The sequence below is a fragment of the Anguilla anguilla genome, chromosome 4, assembly GCF_013347855.1.
Source record: "Anguilla anguilla isolate fAngAng1 chromosome 4, fAngAng1.pri, whole genome shotgun sequence".
NCBI classification, from domain to species: domain Eukaryota; kingdom Metazoa; phylum Chordata; class Actinopteri; order Anguilliformes; family Anguillidae; genus Anguilla; species Anguilla anguilla.
The window spans coordinates 65759462-65783579 of record NC_049204.1 but is presented as its reverse complement, the minus strand read 5'-3'; the positions used below and the strand labels follow the sequence as shown (position 1 = coordinate 65783579).

The window sequence follows — 24118 nt, the reverse complement described above, 5'->3', positions numbered from 1 at the left end:
ACATAACCACTGCACAGTGTGAGCACTGCACACAGCTACTGCACATGACCACTGCACAGTGTGAGCACTGCACTGCACTGCACATGACCACTGCACAGTGTGCGAGCACTGCACACAGCTACTGCACATGACCACTGCACAGTGTGTGAGCACTGCACACAGCTACTGCACATGACCACTGCACAGTGTGTGAGCACTGCACTGCACTGCACATGACCACTGCACAGTGTGTGAGCACTGCACACAGCTACTGCACATGACCACTGCACAGTGTGTGAGCACTGCACACAGCTACTGCACATGACCACTGCACAGTGTGTGAGCACTGCACACAGCTACTGCACATGACCACTGCACAGTGTGTGAGCACTGCACACAGCTACTGCACATGACCACTGCACAGTGTGTGAGCACTGCACTGCACTGCACATGACCACTGCACAGTGTGTGAGCACTGCACACAGCTACTGCACATGACCACTGCACAGTGTGTGAGCACTGCACACAGCTACTGCACATGACCACTGCACAGTGTGTGAGCACTGCACACAGCTACTGCACATGACCACTGCACAGTGTGTGAGCACTGCACACAGCTACTGCACATGACCACTGCACAGTGTGAGCACTGCACTGCACTGCACATGACCACTGCACAGTGTGAGCACTGCACTGCACTGCACATGACCACTGCACAGTGTGTGAGCACTGCACACAGCTACTGCACATGACCACTGCACAGTGTGAGCACTGCACTGCACTGCACATGACCACTGCACAGTGTGTGAGCACTGCACACAGCTACTGCACATGACCACTGCACAGTGTGTGAGCACTGCACACAGCTACTGCACATGACCACTGCACAGTGTGAGCACTGCACTGCACTGCACATGACCACTGCACAGTGTGAGCACTGCACTGCACTGCACATGACCACTGCACAGTGTGTGAGCACTGGACTCTGGGCTGTGCAGGCTTCAGACTACTAATCAGGCGATGGCCGATGCTTTGTCATAATCTCTCGTATGGCTACTGAATTGTCCTTTACGTTACACACAGGCATTTGTAAATAGTGCATATAGTTGTTGCCATTTTTTTTTTTTGCACTACAACTACAATGGTGAAACAAAGAACTGGGTCACTGGTTGTTGACTAATTGTGGGCCTGATTGTGGGGAGATCTATTTGCATTTTTCAATTTTTCACCTTCACTTCATGAGTCTGACGAAGGACAGACATGTCTGTCAATTTTTAAAGCTGCTTACGATCCCGACACGCAGTGCTGCTCAGTTCCGTTTTTTACTAGCATTAGTACATCTCCAGCATTTGCGCTCTGTGAAGTGTGCAAAGTCTTTTCCTAATACGCTTTAGCATTTTTGGTGAGTAACATATTTAAATATGTTATTTTAAATAGGCCTAGTGGTTCTGGATCATACCAGCATGCAAACAGTAAAGCTAATTCAGACACTTTAACACTTGGTGCTCAGAAGCTGATTTTTAGTAAATATTTGGTGAACAGTCTTTTATAAAGGGCAAAAAAAGGGTTAAAAAATTATAATTACAAAAAAAAAAAAACATAAAAGCAAGCTGTTATAGAAAACAGAGAATAACAATTCAATGAGTTAGAACACTGTCTGTGGAACCATATCAGCCTCTCCTAAACTGAAATAATTAGGAAGATAGAAGCTTATCTCAGTGAGAAATTAAACATCTAAACCTTTTATTGTCAGCAAGAGAAGGTTCTGTCTGAAAGTGGTAATCTGCTGGAAGTGCAGGCATAAACAAAGGTAAACAGCTCTCTTTATGTAAATTGACTGCCCCAAGTGATCTCTCTCTCTTTCTCTTTCACTTTCTCTCTCCCTCACTCTCTCTTTATCTTTCCCCTCTCTCTCCCTCTCTTTTATCTGTGGAAAGGGAGACTTTTCGGCAGAAACCAATCTGATTAGTCATAGTCAATGTCATAGGTCAACGGTTGAGCTGGCTTTGAATCACCACTGGCTCTAAGTTCACACGTGTTCCATGCTAACTTTGGGTTTTGGTCTTTGTTGGTCATGGACCCACTGCTTTGGTGACATGCTAACTTTGGGTTTTGTTGGGTTTGTTGGTCATGGTGTTGAGGATTCTTTTTCCTTCTTCCCCTCCTTTAAAGGTGAACTTCATCATCTTCATCAACGTGATCCGGATCCTGGTACAGAAACTGAAATCCCCGGGGGTGGGGGGCAACGACACCAGCCACTTCATGTGAGTTGTGAAATAAAGCAGGACACCTCGGGTCTCATCCAGAGAGGGCCGGTGTGGGTGCAGTCCAGAGAGGGCCGGTGTGGGTGCAGTCCAGAGAGGGCCGGTGTGGGTGCAGTCCAGAGAGGGCCGGTGTGGGTGCAGTCCAGAGAGGGCCGGTGTGGGTGGGCAGGCTTTTGTTTCAGCCAAGCAGTGACACGCCTGATCGTGGTCTGGTCCTTAGCGAAGACCCTAGTGGTTGATTGGTAGAATCAGTCATGTGACTGCCTGGTTGGAACAAAAGCCTGCACCCCACACCCGCCCATTCTGGGTGAGCACCCCCTGAACTAAAGAAAGTAGAAGCTTGTGGGGATGCCCGTGCTTCCTGGGTTTTTCTGTGATCGGCACGCTTTCCTGCATTTCCTCCCCCTGCCATTCTTGGGGGAGAAGTTTCTGTGCTTATCCAGTGAAGTCATTAACACACGAATGAGAAAAAAAAAACGTATCATAAAAGCGTTCCCATGGCGGTAGAATCATGATATTTTGCATTGCACGTATCACCAAGGTCAAAAGCTGTTAGTTGCAGACGAGATGAGCTTTCCTAATGCTGTTTATTTGTCTTTTATTTTTTAAATTCCCTTGTTCCAGCTGCTACATTAAAAAACCTGAGCGAAACCATCTAGTTAAATACAATACCTCAAGGTTTTTGTGGGAGTAATTTATCCGGTTAGACAGTAATTTCTATCTGATTTTGCAAGCTGACTCGCGGGGCTGTTTGGAGCATGAGGGGACTCAATTTTTAATAAGGTCTTGAACAACCTTCCCCATTCTAAGCTTCATTGGGGGAAAGAAATAAATATATTTTTTCTATGGTGAAAAAAAAAAATAAATAAATGCAGTCCACATCTGGACTGCCTACAGTCGACTACAGAGATTTTCAGTACATTTGCTGCTTTTGTGTGGTACACAGAAAAAAGGTCCAGTGATAATTCAGTGCTACGCGTGAGTCCGATAGGGATCATATGTACCCCGCAAGAGTTGATTTAACACTGAACGTTTTACTGTGTATGTGTTATCATGTAGTGCTGGCCTCCTGTTTTGGCAGTGGAATGTTCTGGAAGTGTGGTACTGGGTAACTGAGCATTAACAGAAACTGCCAGACCTCTCCACCTCTGCTTCCGGTCTTCAGACTGCTCCCCCCCTCCCACCCTCGCTTTTAGGGTGAATAATTCGGCAATAGTTTTTAGCCTCATGCAATGTAATGAACTTCCCCCATCTGTCACACACTGCTTCTCCTTCGGGTGTGGCCTGAAAGATGATGCACCTCTTAATACTGCACCTCCTCTAACTGCACCTCAGTTTACTTCCCTTAATACCGCACCTCCTCTAACTGCACCTCAATTTACTTCCCTTAATCCTGCACCTCCTCTAACTGCACCTCAGTTTACTTCCCTTAATACTGCACCTCCTCAAACGGTACTTCATGGCCTCCTCCTCCTCCCCCTCACTGGGGCAGATGGGGATTTATGGGATTTGGGCCGTCCCTGCTCACTGCCGTGGAAAGGACACTTTTTCCATTGACTCATTTTTATTGGCCACATGAATGTGCTGTGCCTGATTGGATCTCAAAGTGTCAAGAGTTCTGCAGTTAACGCCGCTTTTCCATTGGATAGTTTTTATTTGAAGATGATGATTTTTATTACGGCAATGTTTCACGTGGAATATGGTCACAAATTTGGAGCGGCGCTGGGGACGAGTTCTACACTGATGTTCTCCAGGCCTTATAACACACACTGTCCTGCAGGTCCCTCTGGGTACACATGCTCAAGAAACGCATGTGCATGCAGCACGCTAAAGAAATGCATGTGCATGCAGCACGCTAAAGAAATGCATGTGCATGCAGCACGCTAAACAAACACACATGCATGCAGCATTCTAAACAAACGCACGTGCATGCAGCATTCTAAACAAATGCATGTTCATGCAGCACGCTAAACAAACACACGTGCAGGCAGCATTCTAAACAAACGCACGTGCATGCAGCACGCTAAACAAACGCATGTGCATGCAACATGCTAAACAAACACACGTGCATGCAGCACGCTAAACAAACACACGTGCATGCAGCATTCTAAACAAACATACGTGCATGCTGCACGCTAAACAAACACACGTGCATGCAGCACGCTAAACAAACACACGTGCATGCAGCATGCTAAACAAACACACGTGCATGCAACATGCTAAACAAACACATGCATGCAGCATGCTCAAGAAACACATGTGCATGTACAATTCCACTGTACCAAGAAGGGGGGGGGGGTGGAGAATAAGCCACAAATTAACATCACCCAGGAAACAACCTTAGTGGCATTTGGGCCAAAGCTTTGGACAAGATCCCTGCTTCAAGCCCCCCAAAGGACAGCCACTTCAACCCAGAATCCCAGAACTTGTCCTCCTTTCTGCTCCGTTCAGCCAGAACAGGCAGCGAGCTATCCCAGAATCCCACAGGCCTCTGCAATCTTTACTAGGCTGTGCAATTACCATCTTGCAGTTTATTTTTCCATTAAAATGTGTCCCTAACATGGAAGCTCTGTGTGCTCATCACCCCTGGCATCTGCACAATAAAGGCTAACGACCCACAGCCAGAAATCACATTTATACAAATGTGAGCCTCTATTTACTGAGCATGAGTATTAGTGTAAGCTATACAGTAATGAAAGATAATTTATATTCAGTAGTTACAGATGCAGTGTACTAGCATCTAACCATTGGTTTTATTTGTATTGATATTCTTTTTTCAGTGATATTATTTGAGTTGTCATTTGACGATCAAAGAGGAGTAGAAACAGACAAAATGGAGATATTTTTCCCTGTTCACTCCGCGCTTACTAGCCGTAATGACCAGAGCAGATGCACCATTACTGTGTCATCAAGAAAGGCTGTTGCTTTTGGGACGTAGCTAGCTCAGAATGGCTATTGGGATGTAGCTAGCTCAGTAGCACAGAATGGCTGTTGGGACGTAGCTAGCTCAGTAGCACAGACAGACTGTTGGGACATAGCTAGCTCAGTAGCACAGAATGGCTGTTGGGATGTAGCTAGCTCAGTAGCACAGAATGGCTGTTGGGATGTAGCTAGCTCAGTAGCACAGACAGGCTGTTGGGACGTAGCTAGCACAGTAGCACAGAAAGGCTGTTGGGATGTAGCTAGCTCAGTAGCTCAGAATGGCTGTTGGGATGTAGCTAGCTCAGTAGCACAGAATGGCTGTTGGGACGTAGCTAGCTCAGTAGCACAGACAGACTGTTGGGACATAGCTAGCTCAGTAGCACAGAATGGCTGTTGGGATGTAGCTAGCTCAGTAGCACAGAATGGCTGTTGGGATGTAGCTAGCTCAGTAGCACAGACAGGCTGTTGGGACGTAGCTAGCACAGTAGCACAGAAAGGCTGTTGGGATGTAGCTAGCTCAGTAGCACAGACAGACTGTTGGGACGTAGCTAGCTCAGTAGCACAGAAAGGCTGTTGGGACGTAGCTAGCACAGAAAGGCTGTTGGGACATAGCTAGCACAGACAGGCTGTTGGGACATAGCTAGCACAGTAGCACAGAAAGGCTGTTGGGACATAGCTAGCACAGTAGCACAGAAAGGCTGTTGGGACATAGCTAGCACAGTAGCACAGAAAGGCTGTTGGGACATAGCTAGCACAGTAGCTCAGAAAGGCTGTTGGGACATAGCTAGCACAGTAGCACAGAAAGGCTGTTGGGACATAGCTAGCACAGTAGCTCAGAAAGGCTGTTGGGACATAGCTAGCACAGTAGCACAGAAAGGCTGTTGGGACATAGCTAGCACAGTAGCACAGAAAGGCTGTTGGGACATAGCTAGCACAGTAGCACAGAAAGGCTGTTGGGATGTAGCTAGCTCAGTAGCACAGAAAGGCTGTTGGGATGTTGCTAGCTCAGTAGCACAGAAAGGCGGTTGGGACGTAGCAAGCACAGTAGCTCAGAAAGGCTGTTGGGACGTAGCCAGCTCAGTAGCGCAGACTCCATTACTCTGCTGGTTTTCGGCCTGCTTGCAGGAGGCTGGCCAAGTCCACGCTGTTCCTCATCCCGCTGTTCGGCATGCACTACACCGTCTTCGCCTTCCTGCCGGAGAACACCGGGGAGGCGGCGCGGCTCTACATCGAGCTCGGCCTGGGGTCCTTCCAGGTACCAAACCAAGCCGCACCATACTATACCACACCATACAGCACCATACTATACCACACCATACTATTACACACCAAACCATACAGCACCATACTGTACCACACCATACTATTACACACCAAACCATACAGCACCATACTATACCACACCATACTATTACACACCAAACCATACAGCACCATACTATACCACACAATACTATTACATACCAAACCATACTGTACCATACAATACCACATCATACAATACCACGCCAAACCATACAGCACCATACTATACCACACAATACTATTACACACCAAACCATACTGTACCATACAATACCACATCATACAATACCACGCCAAACCATACAGCACCATGCTGTACCACACCATACTATTACATACCAAACCATACAACATCATACTATACACCACACCATACTATTACATATCAAACCATACAACATCATACTATACCATATCATACCAAACCATACTATACTCTACCGTACCAAACCATTACACATCATACTATGTCATATCATATCAAACCTCACCATAAATTACCACACCAACCCCTACCGTAATATAATCATACTATACCATACTCTACTATTGAGAAGGTGGCTGGTGTAGCCTGGGTTTGCAGGGGCTGACGCAGTGATGCTGTTCTCAGCAGACACAGAAGCAGGTAACTGTTGATGTTGATGTTCTTATGTGAAAACAGGTATGTTACATTAATGCTAATGAGAGGGTATGGAAATAAAAGGTACGAGGAAACTGTAGTACAGAGTACTAATAACTGCATTCTCCAAATGCCTTCAAATGCGGGACATAACAGTCACAAATGAGGCTTTGAAGCAACAATTAACACAGCTAAAACTGAGCTTACCTTACAGGCTTTGTACTGTAGCAAGTCAGGCTATAAAACAGTTAGTTGTTAATCATATTCTGGAGCAGAATAAACGTACCTCCGCCGTGTACGTCAGTGTACAGTGCGCAAATGTGTCCTGGCAGTAAATTCAGCGCTTGTGTTAGCGGCTAGTTGTAGCTGCATGGTAAAGAACAACATTGTGTGGGCAGCTGAACACAGAGAAATGCGCTAGCTGGCTAGCTGGCTAGCTAGACGAACTGAACTCAAAGCAGCTGAGCGCTATTCGGCTAGTGTCGTTAGCACCAGGTGAAAAGTGCTGAACCGAATGAACTTTCCTGATTAGGACCCTCATTAAAGGTAACTAGGGCGTCCCTGCCTGTGCCTGCTTGTAATTGGGTCTCTGCTGAACATCTAGGCCAGGACTGCACTACCCTGCTCCTGGAGATCTACCATCCTGGAGGTCCTTCATGTCAACCCTAATTTGGCACACCTGATTCGGCTAATTAGCAGCTAATTAGCAGCTCATCTCTAGCTGTTGAGTGAGGTGCGCTTTGTTAGGGTTGGAGTGAAAACCTGCAGGAAGGTAGATCTCCAGGACCAGGGTTAGGCAGCCATGATCTAGACCTACCATGTTAAACCATGCCATACAATAACATACCAAACCACACCGTACTGTAACATACCAATCCATACAAATATCTGGAAGCAACAAACTCTTAGCTCAGCGCTGTTCAGACCAGGCTGTGTAAACCACTTAAGATGAACCAATAAAAGCAGAAAAAAAACACTAAGGAGCAAAAGCACAAAGGATATCAGCATGATGAACGGGAGTAAAACCAGTATTGATTGGAATACGGAGGACCTGTTGGAAAAAATAAAAGATTAAGCATTGATTAGATGTGAAATAATGAAATTGAATACGCTGGTAGTCATGGTGATGAGACTCTCCAGTGGTAGTCGTGGTGATGACACTCTCCTGTGTTCCAGGGCTTCGTGGTTGCGCTGCTGTACTGCTTCCTGAACGGAGAGGTAAGACCGGAACGTTTGGGCCTGAGAACATCCGGCTGATGAATGTTCACCTCGCTCCCCGCACGCTCTGAGCCCGAATGGCTGGCACTAGTGAATTTGTACATGCGCGTGTGTTTTTACGTGTGCATACATACTCCATACCTTTTCGTTGCACTTTTTAAAAAAAATTTTTTTACTGCATTTTCTATTCTACTTGTTCATTTGAATTTCTGTGGTATGTGACGTCAGGTTATTGTTTTAAATTATGTCCCCTGTCTGTTTTAAAAAAAATGTTGATTGATAAATAAGCTGTAGGGGTGTTGTTTTAATGTTTCCGAAACGTTGAGCGAGCGTTCTGTGCAGTGATGACGTTGATTTAACGTTGCTGAAACGTTGCATGGGCATTCGGTGTAGTGATGACGTTGCTTTAATGTTGCTGAAACGTTGCATGGGCATTCGGTGCAGTGGTGACGTTGCTTTAATGTTGCTGAAACGTTGCATGGGCATTCGGTGCAGTGGTGACGTTGCTTTAACGTTGCTGAAACGTTGCATGGGCATTCGGTGCAGTGGTGACGTTGCTTTAACGTTGCTGAAACGTTGCATGGGCATTCGGTGCAGTGGTGACGTTGCTTTAACGTTGCTGCAGCGTTGCATGGGCATTCGGTGCAGTGGTGACGTTGCCTTAACGTTGCTGCAGCGTTGAGCGAGCGTTCGCTGCTGTTCCAGGTGCAGGCGGAGATGAAGAAGAGGCTGTGGAAGTGGCAGATGCAGGGCTACCTGAGCGTCACCAAGCGCCGCCGAACCCTCTTCACTGAGAGCAGCACCGTCACACAGATCTCCATCCTGGAGAAGTCCAGCCCCAAGGAGCTGCCATCGTCCGACTGCCAGCACAGTGTGTCTTCTGTCTGAGCCCTGCTTGTGTGTGTGTGTGTGTGTGGGTACACGAGTGAGTGTGTGTGTGAGTGAGCGTGTGTGTGTGTGAGTGTGTGTGTGCGCGTGTGTGTGTGTATGAGATAGAGCCTGTGTGTGAGTGAGTGAGTGTGTGCGAGTGAGTGTGTGTGTGTGAGTGAGTGTGTGCGAGTGAGTGTGTGTGTGTGTGTGTGTGTGTGAGTGTGTGTGTGAGTGAGCATGTGTGTGTGTGTGTGTGTGTATGAGATAGAGCCTGTGTGTGAGTGAGTGCGTGTGTGTGCGTGCGAGTGTGTGTGTGTGTGTGTGTGTGCGAGTGAGTGTGTGTGTGCGAGTGTGTGTGTGTGTGTGTGTGTGTGAGTGAGCGTGTGTGTGTGTGTGTGTGTGCGTGTGTGTGTATGTATGAGATAGAGCCTGTGTGTGAGTGAGTGCGTGTGAGTGAGTATGTGTGTGTGTGTGTGTGTGTGTGGGTACGCGAGTGTGTGAAATTTATTTAAGAAAGAGGAAGGACAAATCAACACCCTTCACAGAAAACCTGGAGGAAGGAAGGGCAGGTTCTGCTGACCATTGGTGCCACAAAGAAGCTTCTGGTCCAACGAACACTACCGCTGCCCCAGCAAACAGAATTTTCCGGAATGTTCTGGTCAACTTTTCTCAGCGCCTAGAATCTTCTGGGTACCCCAGGAACACTATTTGCCTTGGAGAAAAAAAAAAAAGAATTTCTGCGACTTTTACCTGATTTTGCTTTGGATCAATTAAAATACCCAGAGGCCTTTTAGGGGCTCGCTGTGACCTCACGCCGCAGCCGTACGGGACCCCTGGCGTCTGTCCAGCGGCGTTTGGGGAGAGCCGTGCGTCAGTGGGACGGGTCTGCGGTGTGCCAGGTTCCAGCGCTACAGACATACCTGCGGCTTCCGCTGGAAGCTGTGTGCGCTTGTGTTTGTCCGTGTGCCCGGCCTGTGGGGTAATGGCCCTCGGTCCTCCTCTTCCTCTTCCTCTTCCTCCTCCTCTTCCTTGCCCTCTGCCCTGCTGTTCTGCCGTTTGGTTCAGTGCTCACTCCTGGAGCGCACAGCTCCGGTCCTGGAGAGCCGGCGTCTGCATCCAGGTCTTTTGCCCAGCCGAATTGCCTGACCAGTTTTAAATGCCGGCGCTGGTTTTTCACCAAACACGCACGAGCAACCCGCAGCTATAGCTCTTCACATGACTAACAGTCTCAGATCACACATTTGACCGGGATAATTCAAGTCAGAACCGGAGCTGGCACAGAACACTGTTACCCATCAGGCCTTGCTCGTGCATCCTTGGCAAACAGGAATCAAATGTATCATTTTGATTCAGTGAAATCTTTTTTTTTTTTTTTGCATGCTGTAAGATCACCTTCTGTTTGAATGTTCTTTTAAAAGACGCTTTTAAACAAGCTGCTTGTTTTTGCTCCGAGCGGCGGCCTCCAGAGACAGTCTGTTGATAGTCCAGCTGCACGCGAAGTTGGGGAGGCGCCCTGAAGGTAAATATTAGCGTGTGCGGCTTCGAGCAGCGCTCAGAGCATCCAGGAGTCCGGCAGACCGGGAGCCTCTCCTGGACCGTGCCCAGTGTCTTATCACGCGCCCTGTTTGCTTTTCATCCTCCTCTGGCTGACGGAGCCGCGTTTCGACTGAGGGAACCGCGTTCTGGCTGACGGTACCGCGTTCATAAATCGAATGGTGTCTGCAAGTTCGTCTGCCGTCTGGAGACGTTTGCTTTGAGAACTGTAAAACATATATTAACACTGCCTTCTATCTATCTACGGACCTACCCGCCAAATTACATGGCAAACGATCATAAAATAAAAAAATGTTCTCGCCTCCCAAGACTATCTTGAGGAAAGGATTATTCTTTTACAATAAGTACAGTCGTAACATTGGTGTTTCATGTGATGGGATTAGTTTTCTTTTTGCATTTAACTTTCTAATTTTTTAATTTTTTAAAATGACAGATTTGTCCCCCATTCTTTAATTCATTTTTAGGAAAAGTATTTGTAAAAATGAAAGAAATACAAAATAAAATGTACTGTTCTCTGTATATAGTTATTTCAATCTTCGTCAGGAAAATATATATTTTAAGATTATTCCGTAGTGTATAGATCTGGAGCACTAGACTGTAAAGATTATATATGTATACTTTATATTTGTATATTATATAATGTAAATATCTGTATGATCTATGATGATACATTGCTTATATTTCAATTGGGAAATTGAAAATGCACAGATATACACAAACACACACACACACGCATCGACCATATTGTCATAATGTAGTACCGTAGAGTTATTTTTCTATGAAAATTACTGGTAATTATTTTAAAGGACAAGAATTTAATGAAAGAATATCTAACGAGGAATTCAGTACAGGAAATGTATTGAGGTATATGGTACAGTGTAAGACTAAAGGCAGTTTTGCAGTTCTTGGTAGATGAGGTGTATGTACATATATAGCTTTATCTATTTTTAGAGCAATGGTCTGTGATCTGGTTATGAGGAAAAAAATTTGTCTGTACACTGTTCTGCAAAGATGTGACATTTTCATCTGCTTTTGTTTTCTAATTGTCTGTCACGCTTCAGAAGACTCGATGTTCGACTTGAATTTAAATAGAAAAGGATGATATTGTGATTAGATTATCTGAATGGGATAATGGTGTTCATACCTTTTTACTGTTTGTTCTAAATGGTGATAAAATAACACTTTCAGTAACAGTGACAATATGTGGTATTATTTTTTTCCCCCTTGGTCCAAAAACAAGAGCAGAGTCATTCCAAATGCACGTGTGTGTGTGTGTGTGTGTGTGTTGACGTGTGTGTGTGTGTGTGGGGTTGGTTCATGTGGGTCAAGGTTTTAAATACATTTTAGGGATGCATTTTGACTTTCCGATTGTTAAAGCTCAGCGCCAATGTTAGAGGTTCTGAGCACGCTACTCTTCAGTGCACAAACACATTTACATTTTCTTCATTTGTAAACATGCTCAGTAGCATAGTGTATGTTTCATTCTGGCAACATTCCCGATCATTCTGGCAACATTCCCCCTCATCCCTGCAACATTCCTGATCATTCTGGTAACATTCCTTCTCATCCCTGCAACCTTCCCACTCATCCCTGCAACATTCCTGATCATTCCTGAAACATTCCTTCTCATCCCTGCAACCTTCCCACTCATCCCTGCAACATTCCTGATCATTCCTGAAACATGCCTGTATCCCCATCACTCCTGTGGTTTATCATATTGAGGGGAAGAAATAAGACACAAAACAAAACGCCACACCGAACTCTTGTGGATCAATTGTCCAAAACATTTAATGCAATTTAAAGTCGATATTTAAACCATGTACAAAAAAAAAACAAAAAAAAAAAACAGCCCATGTGGTATATACATCACACAGACAGATGGCACAGAGAGAGAGGAACAGCTCGGTGAAAACAACAGGCTGCAGCAGCAAAGTGGTAAAACTTCAAAATGGACTCCTGCGACTTCGCTACATTCAGTGTTTAAGGTACAAAGGTCGGCGTCTCCCCTCCAGTTCAGACACTAGACCGTTCAGCTGACACATCCCATCTACGGCCACTGGGTGTCACTGTTGTTCAGACGTACGCTCTTAATGCCTAGGACCACCAGGTGTCACCCTTGTGCAGATATCGCACGTGCACACCTGTGACCACAAGGTGTCAAGGTGTTGCGGTAAGTCACCCAACAACCATTGACGCCAGGGTCATGTCCGAGTTAGCACACTCGCTTGCTACTGAGTGCACTCAAATCGTACTTCCAGCAATGCTACCAGCAATTTCAGTTTAACGTTATTTAGGGCACGGTTGGGCTTTGTTTAAATGAACATTGCTCTGCAGCACAGGGTTCCTGATAAGACACATCGTAAGCCTCCGCCATCACACACACGGTTGCATCATTCAGACGAGCTCAGATCTGAAACATCTGAATCCAAACGTTTCCTCCAGAGAAGCAGTGACGCTTTGATAGTCCCCTCTTGTTTATTTTCAGCTGCACTACTTCCAGCATCTCTAATTTCACAGGCTGGCAAACACGCTTCCCCCCCCCCTTCACCCCCCCGCCCCCCCCCCCGCCCCCCGCAAACATGACTGCCTCCCCCCCCTGCACCCACCAACATTAGCATATTCGCAACTGAATTAAATATCACAGCAAACAGAGGATAGGATCCGGCAGCCCGAACCCCAACAGCACTGAATTACACACCCGCCGGCCGTCAGCCTCCCCAGCGTCTGCGCGCTCACAAACAGCTCCCAGAAAAAGTCTTCCCTCCGTCCAGCCGAGGCCTCGTGTGATCCCCGGCGGGGGGGGGGGGGGCGTGGGGGGGGACCTTTCGGCCCGGTCGCCGCCTCAGGCACTGACCCAAAATGGCCGTGACCCAGAATCGATTCACTGCCGTGAGAGAGCGGGCGAGAGCGAAGGAACGTCTGGGACCCCCTCTGCAGAGGTGGAAAATCCAGGCTCAGAGAGTGAAAGGCCCTCCCCGCCATTTTGTCTCAATCGCCTGGCTTCGCTAATTACTCGCCAACTCCTCAGCCAGGAGGCGGAGCTAATGAGTGAGATCGGCCGGCTGAGTTCACGGACGAACGAGAAACTCACGGCAGGACTTCTACTCTCTGACCCCTGGACTTCTCACCTCCGACTCTAAGACATGTGGCGACATCACCTCATTGGTGGAAAAACAGAGAGGAGCGCCACCAATCACGGTCCACATTGGAAACAGCCAACGGGACAACTCCAGTGGTGATTCCTTCTGGGATTCCGGTGGGAATCCACTGTCTGGAAATTCTGTATTTTTACCATCCCTGGAAGTCATAAAAAAACAGACACTAAATCAACCAGGAAGAGGGAAGGGGGGGGGGGGGTGTCTTCCGTTTAGGCGTAAACACATTTTTCACATCAGAACTGACATTAACCATGTTCCTCTCTTGTAAAATACTGAACCCAGAATGCATGCGCAGTTGCAGGCAGGGGAACGCCAGACGCCTGCTATGTAGCCAGCACATTTTCACAACACTGTCACCAAAATTATTAGAAGCACTGATCAACAAAAAAAAACCGTCACTATTCAGATAAGAGCTATTCACACTTAGGACAACTCCATTGACAGAATACTGCAATAACAGCTAAATGATTAAATCTGCTAGCCACCTTCAACTCAACACTTACAGTGACCTTGAGTCTCTATAAATATATTTATTATATATTATTTCTTTAAACACAGCAATAAATCACTACTTTATTGTCAATATCCATTGGTTTAAACACTCTCTAAACAGAAAGATAACACTTCTATATTGACATCAATGTAGACAGAAGATTTTAAGGCTCTTCTCAAGGTACTCCATTTTTTTAACAACAAATGAACAAGCTGATGGTGTTGGTCCAGTCAGTCAAACTTTAGAGCTGCTAAAAGAATGCAAGCATTGAATTTCCACAGACTGCCAACTTCTGCAAAGAAAATACAAAAAAGAATAACAAAAAAACCCAGATTTGATTGTCGTCTTCCATCTGCAATTTTGACAACATCCCAAGGAACCAACAAAGTTCTTTTGAACTTCTATTCGTATTTATATCATCAATATCATCTTTTGAAATTTTCTTCGTGTCTCTGTGTGCGTGCGTGTGTGTGCAGGTGCGTGTGTGCATACATGCGTGTGCGCGCTTGCATGTGCGTATGTGCGTCAGTTTGTGTGTGTGTACGTGTGTGTTTGTGTCCATTCACATTTTGCCAGTGCCTTTACTCGACCAAGACAAGCACACACAGGTCAGCACAAGGCAAGCTTTCCCACTGCTGCTCTCAGGAACAGCACAGGCTGCAGAACTGTGGCTGTTTCACAGTGAAGGCAAAGCTAGCAAATCTCTTCAGAGACTAGCGGTACATGGTCACCCCTCACCCCTGTTTGGGTTTAAATCCCTGTTGCTGACCAAGACTGGGCCCATTCCCATTCCAGTTTAATCAACTGAGGAAAAAGCCCAAAACTTTTATTAATAAAGGTTTCCCCCCCCCCCCTGTTAATTTCATGCATTGCCTCAATGGACGGCAGTGCATTATAATGGGTTAGGAGCTGGTCTTGTAACCTATAGGTCACAGGTTCGACTCCCAGGTAGGGACACTGTCGTTGTACCCTTGAGCAAGGTGCTTAACCTGCATTGCTTCAGTAAACATCCAGCTGTGTAAATGGATGCAGTGTAAATGCTGTGTAAAAAGTTGTGTAAGTCGCTCTGGATAAGAGCGTCTGCTAAATGCCTGTAATGTAATGATATGTAATGTAATTAAATGAATCAGGGCCCAGCTTGTGGAGTCCTACACAGTGAGAGTGACCGGGGTGTGACACAGACATGGATTAAATCACACAGGCTTATCATTGGCCGATTGTGCTGTAATGATTCAGTAATGATTAATCACACTGGCTTATCATTGGCCGATTGTGCTGTAATGATTCAGTAATGATTAATCACACTGGCTTATCATTGGCCGATTGTGCTGTAATGATTCACTAATGATTAATCACACTGGCTTATCATTGGCCGATAGTGCAGTAATGATTCACTAATGATTAATCGCACTGGCTTATCATTGGCCGATTTACACATGAGATTCAGAGCCATCACTCTGGGGTCCTGTCTTCAGTCACTGCTGATTCAACTTGTTATTTACTCTATGCGGTGATGTGGCAAACATGCTCAATTATTATTTTAATTTTTTTATTTGTTCATTCAAATTAGAAGTCTGGGAAGTAAAAGTAACTGGTCTGTTTTTAACGATGATAGAGTTGAACCTGTTGGATGCTGTATCTCTCTGAGGTATTAGTTGTGTGGTAAACAAGCTTGTAAAAAAAAAAAAAAAAACCTAAAACAATACAAAACACCCAGTTAAAGCATCTAACGGGGTGTTTTGTATTGTGTGGAAATGTGTGAAAATGTGTGTGCTCATGATTTTCTTCAGGTTGTCCTTGTATATCTGTTGAAAAAATAAAAATAAAAATAATAAAGTGACTAGAACCTATTTACAATATGGCGGGAGACTCAAGCAAGACATTCTTAAAAGAGAGAGCCACAAGGTTATTATACAGCACGGCCCCACACAGACACACTGCAGCGTTGAACAGAGGTTGAACAGAGGTTGCGCTAACGTTTACTGCCAGCTGGAGGGACTCGCGATAACAATGTTCCAGTAAGGTTGAGACGACGGTGTTACGTCTTCGCTGGGCGGGCCTCGCTGGCACAAAAGGCATGTGATTCATCATACTGGCTTTTCATTGGCCGATTGGGCAGTAATGATTCATCATACTGGCTTTTCATTGGCCGATTGGGCAGTAATGATTCAGTAATGATTCATCATACTGGCTTTTCATTGGCCGATTGGGCAGTAATGATTCAGTAATGATTCATCACACAGGCTTATCGTTGGCCAATTGGGCAGTAATGATTCAGTAATGATTCATCACACAGGCTTATCGTTGGCCAATTGGGCAGTAATGATTCCGTAATGATTCATCACACAGGCTTATCGTTGGCCGATTTACACAGTGAAGAACTGCACGAGAGGCCTGGAGCAACTGACCAATCCCAGCATAGGATCTCAGTTCCCCTATGATGTCACTTCCTGTATCATTGTGTCATTGGCCCCTGTATTTGCCTGCCTGTATTGTGATGACATCGACAGTGGGCACGCTCAGTACGCAACAGTTCGCTTATCCAACCGTCCAAACACTAGAGTGTGAAACAGAAATTTAGAAAAGATATTTACAGTATGTTACTAAATCAGTAATGTAATGTAACTTGGCACTGTACGTTGGCACAATAAGGTTTGTGCCAAACCACCCAGAAAACATTTGGCACCTACATTTTTCCTTCTTGATCAAAGTTGTACAGATGAAGTTTTCAGTCGTTAGTAGTTTACAACTACATTAGCGAACGCCAATTCGTGTGACCATACTGTAAAGTGTCACCATTTGAAGTAGTAAGATAAAGATCAAGACAGAGTCATCTCACCAATTCTGCTAAGACCGTAATAGTAGAAAGATAAACGATCTGTCTCTTAACAGGACTTTGTTTAGAATTAACCGCTGATTTTATGAGTTAACCTACAGAACTACTGGGAGACATTCGTCTAAAAAAAAAGTATAATATTTTAAAGGCCTCCTGGTTAATTCAGACGGATTTATCATTTATAAAAACACTTCTATTAAAACTGTTTCCTTTGTTACTTCTTTTTGTCAATCAGCTGTCTGTGTGTGTTTTATAAGGTTAATACTGCTGTTACTGTGACATGAAGGCACTTTTCGGAGCGTAACTGAAGAAAGCAGAACGAGAAACACTGCCTTGAATGGGCGAGTGACATCATCATCGCGCAATGACATCATCATCGTGCAATGACATCATCATCACGCAATGACATCATCATCATGCAATGACATCATCATCATGCAATTACATGATCACGCCAAAGCTGCTCCACTCAAGTCTTCATCAAAGAACCTCCTGCAGCCAGCGGTCACGGCTGCGCGACTCAAAGACGTCGCCAAAAAACAAAGACTTGATCGACTAAAGCAAAGTCAAGAGCAAGAAATCCCAAAACAGCTCTGGACCTGCACCCCCCCGGTTTAAACCCAGGCAATAAGCTGCCTTCACCTCGGGAACAATCCTGTACCCCCCCCAACCCCTCGTCACCCTGTAACTGCACCCCTGGGGGGGTCAAACTCCAGTCCTGGGGGGGGGGGGGGCAAGTTCCTGCAGACACTGCGGCCCTCCAGCACTGATTTTTTATGCGTTTCCAGTAGTGAGGCTCACCGTTAAGTTCCTATTACAAAAAGACAAAAGGGCTTCCATCAGAAATTCCCTCTACTAAAGGTAATCAAAGCCCTTTACACCTAAACAGACCCTATTTTTGTGTAAAATGAAATGAAGTAGCCATGTAGCTGGCAGACTAAGAAACATCCCCACAGCAACATTACTCACTTACTGTAGCATAAACAGCGTATTCACGTTAATAAATTTCAGCATAATTACACCGAAGGAAATAAAATTAACTGCAAATATTTACCGAAGAACAACAACAGCAACAAGAACAGCGTAACCTCTACAGATCGGACTCCAGTAGCCGCCTGTTGAATGCGAGTTTGAGCGTCACATTTGGCACACAGTAACACGTAAGAAATTCAGAAATAAAAAAAATTCAGATGAAGAATAACGACTGTACACATAACACTTTGGGAGAGTTTCCCCCTCAAATATTTTGTTGACATGTTCTGTACTAACGGCTGTATAAGAAGTGATCCCACCTCTTGAAAAACAGACAGAAAAGGCAAAGTCATGCAAGATTTGCTAAGATTTTGGTCTTTTTTTCATCATGGTCATTCTTAGCAAGTCTTTGCATTATAAGAAGAAAGTCACTTTTTTTACACAAATGATTTTTTTTAAAAAACTGCTGACAATCAGCCTTCCTCAGTCGACAGGCCAAAGAGTGAAGTGATACACTCTTCCACCTCTGCAGATAACCCGTCTTTTCTTCCCTTTTACAGATTTTAATTTGATCTTTCTCTCTTTTTTTCCGTGTTTGAGAATACAGTTGAGTCTTTCTGATTGCGCAGTTAAGAGCATCCCCCTCTTAGGGGTCATTCCTTATCGTCCTGCGTTTATATTTTCTTTCACTTCAGAGAAAAGCAACGTCAGGTCAGCTCCTGGCTCACCCTAGAACACTCTACTCTTACCACTACACTACCCTGCCACGGCGCAGCGGAATTGAACGGCAACCCCCTCATTGAGAGCACAGAGGCCATTTCCTGTCTTCAGCGTCATTTCCTGCCGGCTCTTGCACACAGCGGCCTGTGGAGCGGCAAACAGTCCTCCACTCAGCTACGCTCCCAGGCCCATCGACGATGCGCCTCTTTTTTAAAATTTTTTTTTATGGATTTAAACTTCGAGCAATCAATGGCCAACGCAGGGATGCTCCGTCTTGAAAACAGCGACTCAGCTCAGTGCTCCACGCGGTGGGGGCGGGTTTTGGCGGCGTGTCCCCACTCTCGCTGGCTCCGCCCGCCAAAGGCCAGCACTCCCCCCCCCCCCCCCCCCCGCCCCGCCAGGTCAAGGTCCCCCTCGCTCCGCGTTCGAGCGAGTTATGACCGCGTGGGCGTCCCCGTGTGCTCCCCGAGTCCTTCCTGTCCGCGCGCCGCAGAGACGCAATCCCGCCGTGGTCCTGCCCTTTACCTGGGGGCTCCCCTACGCCAGTCAGCCGCGGCAGGGTCCGCCAGTAACGACGATTTATAAATCGCCGTGGCGACGGTCGACGGTAAAACGGTTTCCCGTCGTGAAGCGGCGGCACAGACAGCAGACGGGTCGAAGTGCGGGGTTAAAAAACGCGAATAAAAATTCCGCTCTTCCTCCCCCGCCCATCGCTCTTCCTTCCCCGCCCATCGCTCTTCCTTCCCCGCCCATCGCTCTTCTTCCTCGCCCATCGCAGAAAGCGCTGCGACCACACACGGACCCTTCCCGAATGTTAGCAGAGATGCTTTTACTTCCATTTGTCTTCCTGGCACAAGATAAAAACACACACAAAAAACGGAAACGGAACAGGCAAAAGGAACATGATCTTTCCGGTGCAGTCAGGATGATATGTACAAGCCAAAACAATCCATATTTAATGCTTCTTCTTTTCTTTTTGTTTCATGTGTTTTGTTTTTCTGTTTACTGCCTTTTTGTTTCCTGTTGTTTTTTTTTTTTGCTTGCTATTGTGGTTGTTCCATCTGAGGCCACTGGGGGGCAGACTGAGCCTCCTTATATGATTCAGCTCTGTTGGTTCAGGTTTGACCGGAACATGGCAATGAGGATGAGGAGCGTTTGTGTGGGTAGAGGGGGGTTGAGTTTGTGTGTGTACGGTATGTTTGCAAGCGTGTATGTGTTTTTATGTCTGGGTGTTTCTGTGTTTGTGTATGAGTGCATGTTTGTATGTGCATGTATGTATGTGTGTGTTTGTACAATATGTGTGTCCACATGTCTGTTTCAGCACACAAGGTGTGTGTGTGTATCTGTAGAGGGTGTATGTATGTATTTGTGTGTGTACATAGAGGGGCGCATGTGGGTGTGTGTATGTGTGAACAGGTCAGCGTATGAGAGTGTGTGTGTATGTTTTTGTATATACTGTAAGTGTGTTGGATAGTGTGGTTACAGGAGACCAGTCAGTCAAGGGTGTGTGTGTGTGTGTGTGTGTGTGTTTTTATATGTACTGCAAGTGAGTCTGACAGTGTGGTTAGGGCAGATTGGTAGGCAGGGGAGGATATGTGTGTGTGTGTGTGTGTGTATACTGTGTGTTGGATAGGGTGGTTAATGGGGACCAGTTATCAGTGCAGGTTGTGTGTGTGTGTGTGTGTGTGTATATATACTGTGTGTTGGATAGGGTGGTTAATGGGGACCAGTTATCAGTGCAGGTTGTGTGTGTGTGTGTGTGTGTGTATACTGTAAGTGTGTGGGATAGGGTGGTTAGTGGGGACCGGTCAGTAGTGCAGGTTGTGTGTGTGTGTGTGTGTGTGTGGGATAGGGTGGTTAGTGGGGACCGGTCAGTAGTGCAGGTTGTGTGTGTGTGTATACTGTAAGTGTGTGGGATAGGGTGGTTAGTGGGGACCGGTCAGTGGGGAGGGGCGTGTCCGGGCGTGGCTGGTTAGCTCAGGTGGCCGGGCTCTCGGCCTGCAGGCTGGACATGCGGATCTGCGAGCTGCTCTTGCTCAGTATGGACAGCTGCGTCCCCCCGTTCACCCCACTGCTGGCCAGCGAAGGGTGCCGGTGCTTCAGGTCCACAGCAAAGTACCGGTTCACGGTCCAGCTCCGCCATTTCCTCTTTATCTCCGACTGCACCTTCAGGGAGAAACTTCAAAAGGTCATTTTTTTAATGTACACAGCTGTAAAGGAACACGCTCATTCTGTTGCTCTTCTGACTGCCACCCCCCCGCCTCCCCTTCAGTTTGGTTTAGTCCGTCCCAATCTTGTGGAATGTTGCTGGAATCTTCCTAATGTCTCACGTGAGGTAAATATTTCCCAGGTAATGGAATCACATCTTATTACATTTTTGATGCAAAGCACACGTATCTAGCTATCTATCTATCTATAAACACCACCCTCCTCAAACAGCTGGCATGCGTTGATAACCAAAGTGCCATCAGGTTAACAAAAATAAAGAAATGACATCACAAAGCTGTGACATCACACTCTGCACTAGACAGCCACACATTTCATTAATTAAATGAATGAGTGAGTGAGTGAGTGAGTGAGTGAGTGAGTGAGTGAGTGAGTGAGTGAGTGAGTGAATGAATGAATGAATGAATGAATGAATGAATGCTTTATATGAGCGTCTGATTACCAGCCCATATAGGCTATCTGGATTCAGAGACAGATAAAAACGTATTGGAAGGGGGCAAAGATATTAAAACTGGAGCTAAAGACCTACCCAGCTTGGCAAAATAACATTTACAAAATGTCTGTTTTAGGTGGTGGAACGTATCAATTTTTTGGGGTCTCAAATGTCTTTAAAATGTTTTTCTGCAAGCAAATAATGCATGTGGAGCTGACCCATTCATAGCACAACTAGAAAACTCAAGGGAGAACAAATGAGTAAGTGATCAAACAGAAAGTAAGATGTGTTGAAAGAAAAGAAACGGACTTGTGGGAAAAAAAGTGTGGGCTGGAGACTGAATGACGTGGAGAACAGGAAGTGCTTACCTCTCCGTTCAGGAAGCAGTACAGGACAGCCACCACGAATCCCTGAAGGACAAACACCGCAGTCAGCCGTGCGGGAAAACCAGCGCCACGTCACATGGCCATGGGTTGCCAACTGCCACGCCCCTTTAACTGCCACACCCTTCCCAATGTTCTCTTAAAGGGCAGTGGGAGGTATACTTCAGGTGTCTTCTTTAATTACTGTGCACTATTTAATACTTGCAGTCCCGGGGGAATGCACGCACATCCAAAATATTCCAACAGGTGCAGGATAAAACCTGTACCTGACGAAGACCTTTGAGGTCGAAACGTAGCACCATTAAATCACTTTTGGGGGCAGAAAAAACAGTGTACGGATGTACTCTCTCCACTATTTTATATTTCACACACACACATGCACACGCATACGCACACGCACACGCACACGCACACACACACACACACATGCAAACACACACATACACACAAATGCACACCAACACGCACACACACACACACACACACACGTATAATGACTTCGCTCATTTTGTGAGCAGAAATAACTCTGACAGACAGTTGCTGATAAGCCACAGCGTCTCTGATAGCGAGCAGCTGCCCCAGAGGGGCGGTTTGGGATCAGCTGCCCCAGAGGGGCGGTTTGGGATCAGCTGGCCCAGAGCAGCGGTTTAGCAGAGGACCAGCTCAGAGCGCCGCGGGGACATTGAGACAACGCCGGAAACACGGGCGCTCTGCTTTTATCTCCCGCAGCTGTGAAGGGCCTAATGGAGCGTTAGGAACTAACGTGTCCTTTCCACAGCTCAGCTAGGAGAGACCCCCCTGGAGAGCAGACTGTGGAAACTCCCTTTTCCCTTTTCTTGTGTAGCAGCAGCACCCTCTCGTGGCTGTACGAGGTACTGCAGCCAGACCCCTGAAACTCCCGCGTCTGACGGCTACGTGCACAACGCAGGGGAGAACGGGGACGCTGTTCGGAGGAGCTAGTCTCGGCTCACACACGCGCTTCAGGCGAGCTGCCAGAGGGGTCCAGTGCAGGTGCACAGGTGCGTCCTCACCTGGAAGGAGCCCAGGCCCAGCTCGAACACCAGCCTCTCCCTCTTCCTGACGTCCTCGGGGGAGAAGGCGAACACGGTGTAGTGGATTCCAAACAGCGGGATGAGGAGGAGGGTGGAGCGAGCCAGCCTCCTGTCAATCACACAAGCGTTTGTGATGTCACTGTTCAATGGAACACGCTGATGTCACTCAGAAGGTCACTGTTGTTGGGGGTAGGGATGAAAGTTGGGGTAGGGATTTTTTTTTGGGGGGGGGGGTCATGGGTAGGTAGGTAGGTTCCAGATTTCATACATTTCTAAACCGTGTGACGTTAATCAAATGTGAACAAAGCCCTGCTGGGGGTATTCTGTGAGCTCACACTCACAGGTAAATGCTGGATTCATTGCCTCCAATATCAGGTGACTGCAGCTTCTGAACCAGGATGATGATGATGCCGATGAAGAGCACAAAGTTTACCTGGAGGGAAAAACACGTCAGTCACACGACCGCACAATTCAATTCAATTAAATCCGTTTCTATTTGTGTAGCGCTTTTTACAGAGAGTGGTCACAAAGCTTCACAGAGCAGCAAGGCAAGAGACAGAGCAAACAGACCAAACACCAGGCCTGAACCCCCACATAGCAAGCGCGTGAGGTAGAACCGTCGCTCACCATGATTGATGCCACCACGGGGCCCTTGATCACCCACCAGATGGGGGCGCTGTCGTTTATGTCCCAGCAGCTGCAGGGAAGAGACGGCGGGATGAGAAAGATGGAGGGATGAGAAAGATGGAGGGATGAAAAAGACAGCGGGATGAGAAAGATGATGGGATTTTCACTGACTTGCTGGGGGGAGAAGTACTGTACATAGACCAGGCCCAGGCCTCAGCCAATGAATGTGGACGTTGGGATGGAGGGAGATACCACTATTTGTATTTGTTCAACCAAATAATGATTTCTATTTGTATTTGGAAAACTGGAAAAAGAGTGTGGAGTTTAACCCAAAGCTGTGGAAAATGGCGACATTTTTAATTATAAAGTCCCCAAAGTGTGAGGTGCCGCTCTGGCCTAATCTAGTGTTAAGGGAAACTCACTCGCTCTCTCTCCGCCAGTGTGTTTGTTTAATTGGGAAACTTGGTGATGGCTTCTGAGCCAATCA

At 46.5% G+C, this 24118-nt stretch overlaps 3 protein-coding genes across 7 annotated transcripts in view; 2 read left to right on the top strand and 1 right to left on the bottom strand.

Moving 5' to 3' along the window:
* LOC118226000 (pituitary adenylate cyclase-activating polypeptide type I receptor-like) overlaps window positions 1–9220 on the top strand; it is a 43604-nt gene extending 34384 nt beyond the window's left edge. Inside the window, exons 10-13 of the mRNA XM_035415202.1 lie at window positions 2152–2243; window positions 6291–6420; window positions 8266–8307; window positions 9013–9220. Of these exons, the coding sequence (XP_035271093.1) occupies window positions 2152–2243; window positions 6291–6420; window positions 8266–8307; window positions 9013–9195 (447 nt within the window). The 3' untranslated portion in view covers window positions 9196–9220. The remainder of the gene's footprint in view (window positions 1–2151; window positions 2244–6290; window positions 6421–8265; window positions 8308–9012) is intronic.
* The window catches only part of LOC118225974 (E3 ubiquitin/ISG15 ligase TRIM25-like), a 487938-nt gene that overhangs the window by 421545 nt on the left and 42275 nt on the right, over window positions 1–24118 (top strand). The window lies entirely within an intron of this gene.
* Window positions 19948–24118, bottom strand: part of adcyap1r1b (adenylate cyclase activating polypeptide 1b (pituitary) receptor type I) — a 37381-nt gene continuing 33210 nt past the window's right edge. For 4 of the 5 annotated variants that reach the window (XM_035415205.1, XM_035415204.1, XM_035415207.1 and 1 more), the window contains 5 exons: window positions 23632–23701; window positions 23346–23437; window positions 22984–23113; window positions 21938–21979; window positions 19948–21089 (listed from right to left, as the gene is read on the bottom strand). In XM_035415205.1, coding sequence (XP_035271096.1) covers window positions 20883–21089; window positions 21938–21979; window positions 22984–23113; window positions 23346–23437; window positions 23632–23701 — 541 coding nt within the window. In that variant the 3' untranslated portion in view covers window positions 19948–20882. The remainder of the gene's footprint in view (window positions 21090–21937; window positions 21980–22983; window positions 23114–23345; window positions 23438–23631; window positions 23702–24118) is intronic. The other variant, XM_035415208.1, reaches the window with a different exon arrangement.